Raw genomic sequence first — 7,661 nt, 5'->3', positions numbered from 1 at the left:
AAGTCCGAAGGAACAGGCACTGCGGCTGCTACAGTCGTCATGAAACACATGAAATGTATTCGTAGGTACGAATATGTTCTGACGTCAGCTATATAATGGAACGACGACAGTGAACATTTGTACCGGACAGGCGACCGCTCGCAACAAGAGGGAAATCCATTTTCGAGTCCCGGTCCGACACAAATTTTCATTGTCGCGCCATTACACACCTGATGGCAGTACACATTCACAAGTGCTGTGCCCCTCTCCCCCCTCCAGCGCCAACACGACAGGAAGCGGCGGCGACCTTAGCGGCTGCCCACGACCCGAGGCAACGTTCGAACGCGATGCGCTAGTAGAAGGCAGGCCCTGTCTTGCGAGAGTGTGTAGCGACATGTCTTCCGTTACAGCGACTGTCCGCCAGGGAGCTCTGAGGGGAAAGGTCGCCACCACTCACAGTGGCAAGAAGTATTACAGCTTCCAGGGCATCCCTTATGCCAAGCCGCCGGTTGGCCCACTTAGGTTCAAGGTTAGTAGTCGAGTTTTAAAGTCAGCTGACTTGTCTCACCGACGCGTCTTTATAGGAACTGTAGTATAGTCAGGTGTTCTTCTTTCAAGAAAATGATTTAAAAGACGCTATTATGCAGGTTTTTATGGCAACTTAGAAGTTCCAAACCGTCTTCCAAGACAGTAAAAGTACTCCATACTCCTCATGTCAAGCTCCCTTCACCCTCCCTCCCCCCCCCCCACCCCATCCTAAAAAACTGTCGTGTGAACCCCTTGCCAAAGGGTAGTGTTTACTCAGTTCTGTAAAACATGTTTTAAGTGATGGGTATTATAAAGAAAATGAGGCCTACAAAAAGTTTCCTTTGGTGTAATTATCTTAAATCTTACCACATTGTTTTACGTAGGACCCTTTGTACATTGTTCGATGCAGGTAGCCTGACGTCCCCAATTAAGCGATCTACCTTTGAATATGGTTGCCGGTTTAACAGCCGGCCGTTGTGGGCGAGCGGTTCTACGCGCTTCAGTCCGGAACCGTGCTGCCGCTACGGTCGCAGGTTCAAATCCTGCCTCGGGCATGGAAATGTGTGACGGCCTTAGGTTAGTTAGGTTTAAGTAGTTCTAAATCTAGAGGACTGATGACCTCAGTTGTTAAGTCCCATAGTTCTCAGAGCCATTTTTGACAATTTAACAAACAATATTATCCTTAAATGTGATTTTCTTGTGCGAAATTATTCGATGACTACATTTTGCGATTACTTACAGTAGCTTTCGAAAATCCTTTCTAACCTGCATTTGCGTGTGTTGTTCGTAAGCACACAAAAACACTGTACATATTTGTGGATTTTCAGTCTTATATTACACATTTCCACTTTGTTGTTGTTGTCTTCAGTCCAGAGACCGGTTTGAGGCAGCTCGCCACGTTGCTCTATCCTGTGCAAGCCTCTTCATCTCCGAGTAACTACTGCAGCCTTCTGAATATGCTTAGTGTATTCTTCCCTAGGTCTCCTTTTACGATTTTTACCCTTCACGCTTCCCTCCAATACTGAATTGGTGATCCCTTGATGGCTCAGTATGTGCCCTACCAACCGATTCCTTCTTCTAGTCTAGTTATTCCACAAATTCCTCTTCTCCCCAGTTCTGTTCAGTACCTCCACATTAGTTACGTGATCTACCCATCTAATCATCAGCTTTCTTCTGTAGCACTATATTTCAAAAGCCTTTTCCACTTTACGAAACACGATGTTAGCGTAGCACTGTATGTACAGTCCCTGTTGATGGAGACTTGTTTTCATATCACTTTGGCGCAAAGTTCGAACTTTATTTACTTTCTAGCTTCCTCTGCATACACAGACCCTCTGTGTGTGTGTGTGTGTGTGTGTGTGTGTGTGTGTGTGTGTCTTTAACAGTTCCTTTCGCGTTTTAACTAGTTTGCCATTACATAGTATACTGTAATCGTTTAGTAATATGTTACCCTGTGGACATACCTTCTGTATGTGGAAATTTTTTATTGTAAGTTTGTAGCACAGGCTATGGCTGGATTTTGGTATTTTTAAGTCTATTTTAGTTGGATGATAGTTGTGGGCTATGAAGTCGCCAGCAAATGTGATATTGGTGCTGTTACTTTTAAGAACACTGGAGTGTTCTGAACAGTTTGTTTCAAAGTTCCTCTAAAAGTAACGATTAGATTAGATTAGATTAGCACATTTGTTGACCACTGAACGACCGACAAACATCACCGAATTGAGAAACAGACTTAAAAATACAGAAATTCGACCACAGCCCTTACTGCAAACTTAAAACACGAAAAAACTTATACACAGAAAGCATCTGCAGAAAGAAAGCAATTTATAAACGACTACACTACACTATGCGTTTGGCACACTAGCTGGATGCACAGCACTCAGTAGCAACAGTAGCATTGTCTTTCGATTAGGAGAGATGTATTATTTACTTGCGAAATTCCGAAAACATGGTTTCTTTCTGAATGATGCTTGTTGTTTAAATTCATTACTTCCTTATTTTTTGACTCATCAGTCGTCTGGTTTGATGCAGTCTGCCACGAATTCGTGTTGTGTGCCAACCTCTGCATCTCAGGACAGCACTTGCAACCTATGTCTTCAATTATTTGCTAGATCTATTCCAATCTCTTTCTTTCTCTATAGTTTTTACCCTCTACAGATCTCTCTAGTACTATGGAAGTTAGTCCTTGATGTCTTAACAGATATCCTATCATCATGCCCCTTCTTTTTGTCAGTGTTTTCGACTTATTCCTTTCCTCTCCGATTCTGTGCAGAACCTCCTCATTCCTTACCTTATCAGTCTACCTAATTTTCAACTTTCGCCTGTAGCACCACTTCTCAAGGGTTCGATTCTCATCTGTTTCAGTTTTCCCATAGTCCATATCTCACTACCACACAATGCTCCATACGTATGTTCTCAGAAACTTCTTCCTAAATTAAGACCTTCTGTCTGATAAAAGCAGACTTCTCCTGGCCAAGAACGCCCTTTTCGCCAGTGCTAGTCTGCTTTTTATGTCCCCTTTGTCCGTCCGTCATGGCTTATTTTCCTGCCTAGGTAGCTGAATTCCTCAACTTCGTCTATTTCATAACTCCAATACTGATGTGAAGTTTCTCACTGTTCTCATATTTACTACAACCCATAACTTCCGTCTTTATTCGATTTACTCTTAATTCATATTTTGTACTCACCAGACAGTTCATTTCGTTCAACACATACTGTAATTTTTTAATGAGGATAGCAACGTCATCAGCGAATCTTATCATTGATATCCTTTCACCTTGAATTTTTAATCTCACTCTTGAAGCTTTCTTTTATTTCTGTCTCTGCTTCTTTGATGTATAGATTGGACAGTAGGGGCGAAAGACTACATTCATGAATTTCATCCTTTTTAATCCGAGCAGTTCTTACTTGATCTTACACTCTTACTGTTGCCTCTTGGTTCTTGTATAAATAGTATATTGCCCGCCTTTCCCTACAGCATGTGCCCTTTTTTTTCAGAATTTCGACGTCTCGCACCGATTTACATTGTCGAAAGTTTCTTCGTGTCGAGAGATTCAATGGACGTGTCTCAATTTCTCATCAGTCCTGCTTACATTATCGATCGCAACGTCAGACCTACCTCTCAGACGTCTTTACCTTTCCTAACGCGAAAATGTTAGTCATGTAACAAATCATCAATTTTCTTTCCCATTCTTCTCTATATTATTCTTGTCAGCAACTTGTAAACATGAACTGTTAAGCGGATTGTGCTATAAATCTTCCTTCGATTCTTCCTATCTTGAGGATCGTATGGATGATGTTTTTCCGAAAGTCTGATAGTATATCGCCATTCTCATACATTCTACACACCAACATGTATAGTCGTTTCGTTGCCACTTCCCCCAATGATTTTAGTAATTCCGATTGAACGTTACCTCTCCCAACTGCTTGTTTTGATCTTAAGTCTTTCATAGATGTTATAAATTCTAACAAAGTATCCTTCACCTCTTCCCTATCGACTCCTGTTCCTTCTTCTATCTCTCCGTTAGATAAATCCTTCCGTCATTGAGGCCCTCAGTGTACTCTTTGCACCTATTCGCTCTCACTTCTGCATTTGACAGTGGAATTCACCTTATAGCCTTAAAGTTACCGCCCTTGCTTACTTAATTTCATCACAGGTTGTTTCGACTTTTCTATATGCTGCGTTTGTCCTTCAGACAATCATTTCTTTTTCGGTTTCTTCATGCTTTTATTCAGAAATTTCGCCTTTAGCGTCCCTGAACTTACTTTTTATTTCGTTCCTAGGAGACCTGTGTTTCTGTATTCCTGAATTTCCCTGAACATTTTTGTGATTCCTTCTTTCATCGATCGGCTGAAGTATTTCATCCGTTATCCATGGTTTCTTCGCAGTTTCCTTCATTGTACTTACGGTTTTCTTTTCAACTTCCGTATTCTGTATTCGAGCCTTTGTCGCCCACCGAAGGTATTACCTCCAACACTTCCACGACCAACCTGATAAATCCTTGATACCTGAGGATGTGTTCCCTTAACCAGTTTCTTCTTTTAGTTAAGTTGTGACGTAAATTAATTTTTTCGAAAATCCGATTCAGTATCTCGTCATTTGTTATACGATCCACTCATGGTATCCTCAGAATTTTTTGCTCCTTTCCTCCCCCAATGCCATTCCTTCGTGTCACCAATTGTACTTTCATGTACCATGATTGAGTATCATTTATAACCCATGTAAGCAAGTTGGACATAGCAGCGATCACAATCAATGGTAATAAAGTACTATGCAGAACTACACTCCTGGAAATTGAAATAAGAACACCGTGAATTCATTGTCCCAGGAAGGGAAACTTTATTGACACATTCCTGGGGTCAGATACATCACATGATCACACTGACAGAACCACAGGCACATAGACACAGGCAACAGAGCATGCACAATGTCGGCACTAGTACAGTGTATATCCACCTTTCGCAGCAATGCAGGCTGCTATTCTCCCATGGAGACGATCGTAGAGATGCTGTATGTAGTCCTGTGGAACGGCTTGCCATGCCATTTCCACCTGGCGCCTCAGTTGGACCAGCGTTCGTGCTGGACGTGCAGACCGCGTGAGACGACGCTTCATCCAGTCCCAAACATGCTCAATGGGGGACAGATCCGGAGATCTTGCTGGCCAGGGTAGTTGACTTACACCTTCTAGAGCACGTTGGGTGGCACGGGATACATGCGGACGTGCATTGTCCTGTTGGAACAGCAAGTTCCCTTGCCGGTCTAGGAATGGTAGAACGATGGGTTCGATGACGGTTTGGATGTACCGTGCACTATTCAGTGTCCCCTCGACGATCACCAGTGGTGTACGGCCAGTGTAGGAGATCGCTCCCCACACCATGATGCCGGATGTTGGCCCTGTGTGCCTCGGTCGTATGCAGTCCTGATTGTGGCGCTCACCTGCACGGCGCCAAACACGCATACGACCATCATTGGCACCAAGGCAGAAGCGACTCTCATCGCTGAAGACGACACGTCTCCATTCGTCCCTCCATTCACGCCTGTCGCGACACCACTGGAGGCGGGCTGCACGATGTTGGGGCGTGAGCGGAAGACGGCCTAACGGTGTGCGGGACCGTAGCCCAGCTTCATGGAGACGTTTGCGAATGGTCCTCGCCGATACCCCAGGAGCAACAGTGTCCCTAATTTGCTGGGAAGTGGCGGTGCGGTCCCCTACGGCACTGCGTAGGATCCTACGGTCTTGGCGTGCATCCGTGCGTCGCTGCGGTCCGGTCCCAGGTCGACGGGCACGTGCACCTTCCGCCGACCACTGGCGACAACATCGATGTACTGTGGAGACCTCACGCCCCACGTGTTGAGCAATTCGGCGGTACGTCCACCCGGCCTCCCGCATGCCCAATATACGCCCTCGCTCAAAGTCCGTCAACTGCACATACGGTTCACGTCCACGTTGTCGCGGCATGCTACCAGTGTTAAAGACTGCGATGGAGCTCCGTATGCCACGGCAAACTGGCTGACAATGACGGCGGCGGTGCACAAATGCTGCGCAGCTAGCGCCATTCGACGGCCAACACCGCGGTTCCTGGTGTGTCCGCTGTGCCGTGCGTGTGATCATTGCTTGTACAGCCCTCTCGCAGTGTCCGGAGCAAGTATGGTGGGTCTGACACACCGGTGTCAATGTGTTCTTTTTTCCATTTCCAGGAGTGTATCTTGACCACACAAAAGCACTTTTATTCGTGATTACAAGTTTCGACCTGATGAGGATCATCTCCGGACCATACGTCAGGGATGACATATGGAGATGGTGACACGGAACAGGAACTGTGAATACCACCCACTGAATCGACATCAGTGAGTGGTATCCACAGTTCCTACTCCGTGCTATCGTCTACACACTTCGTCAATGGAGTACGGACCGAAGATGTTCCACATTGGATTGAGAAAGAGTGTTTCTAAGTGATGAGTACTGTTCTGTGTTACACTTTATTCGATGTCATTGCTTATTTGTACTCGTGGATTTTCTCATAATGAAATAATGATATTGTAAATTTGAAATAAATTTAACATGGTCGTTTTTACAGTAGTATAAAGTGATAAAATTGCTTTAGTACGAAATGTGGTTAACCAAAAGTAGTTACAAATTACTCTAGGTTGAATAAAGTATGTGTCTCTACACTTTTTAAAAAAATAGTCTTTTTCTGGGCAAAACGGAAGTAAAATAATTTATTTCTTCAAATTATATAACAGCAGTATTCTATAGGTAATTGTCATGAAATAATGTAAGGTTCTTCCGACTGTAGGCTAACGTGATAGACTCCCTTAATATTTATGCAGTTGCTTCTCTTTCCTCCAAACGCCTCTTTAAGTTTACTATAGGAGGCTTCAGTTTTTCCCTAGTTATGCAAGCTTCTACAGCCTTGCAATTGTCCGCTAGCCACACCTGCTTATTCGTATTGCACTTTCTTTCAATCTCATTAGTTAAATGTTTGTATTCCCTTTCATTTGCTTCATTTGTTGCATTTTTATGTATATCTCTAGCTTCCCTACCATGTATCTCCTGGGTTATTGTAGGATTTCTGCTAGGTGTCGTCTTTTTACGGATGTGATTGATCCCTTCCCTATATCATCTATCAAATCTTCTGATTCCTTTTATTTTTCTGTTGCATTACTTTTCCTTGTATTAGTCCATCGCTGCCTAATATTCCCTTTGAAACTCTCAACAGTACATGGTTCTATCAATTTATCCAACTTTCATTTCTCAAATTTCCTACATTTTTGCAATTTTTTCAGTTTTAATCTGCACTTGGCCATTATCAGAAACACGTGATAATGTTGCAGTAAACAAATACGTCCCTTGGGGCTCCCGATTCTTTCGTTATCTTGTGCATGGTGCACATGCGGTCCCGAGCTGTTGCATTCCATTCTTCCTTCACCGTCTGCATTTCCTTCTCTGTGTTCCTTCCTCCTCATCCTCTCTCCTTCCCTGCTGTCCCCTTTTTACCTCTCTCAATTTTCTAATTTATGTCGACCTAACTCTCCACCTGGTTACCTGGACTCCTTGTAATTTTGTTTTTCTTGTCAGTTCTCTTTCAACCTTTTCGGCATATTCTAGTCCCACCTTGGGGTTTGACTTCTAAATTATTTATTTTTGGTGTGA

At 43.6% G+C, this 7,661-nt stretch overlaps 1 protein-coding gene across 1 annotated transcript in view; it reads left to right on the top strand.

Moving 5' to 3' along the window:
• Positions 1 to 335: 335 nt before the first annotated feature.
• The window catches only part of LOC126162302 (esterase E4-like), a 98,609-nt gene continuing 91,283 nt past the window's right edge, over positions 336 to 7,661 (top strand). The window contains exon 1 of the mRNA XM_049918720.1: positions 336 to 508. Coding sequence (XP_049774677.1) covers positions 374 to 508 — 135 coding nt within the window. The 5' untranslated portion in view covers positions 336 to 373. The remainder of the gene's footprint in view (positions 509 to 7,661) is intronic.

Source organism: Schistocerca cancellata, chromosome 2, assembly GCF_023864275.1.
Source record: "Schistocerca cancellata isolate TAMUIC-IGC-003103 chromosome 2, iqSchCanc2.1, whole genome shotgun sequence".
Lineage (NCBI taxonomy): Eukaryota > Metazoa > Arthropoda > Insecta > Orthoptera > Acrididae > Schistocerca > Schistocerca cancellata.
Note: the sequence above shows the minus strand (reverse complement) of the source record. Positions and strands in the feature narration are given on the sequence as shown.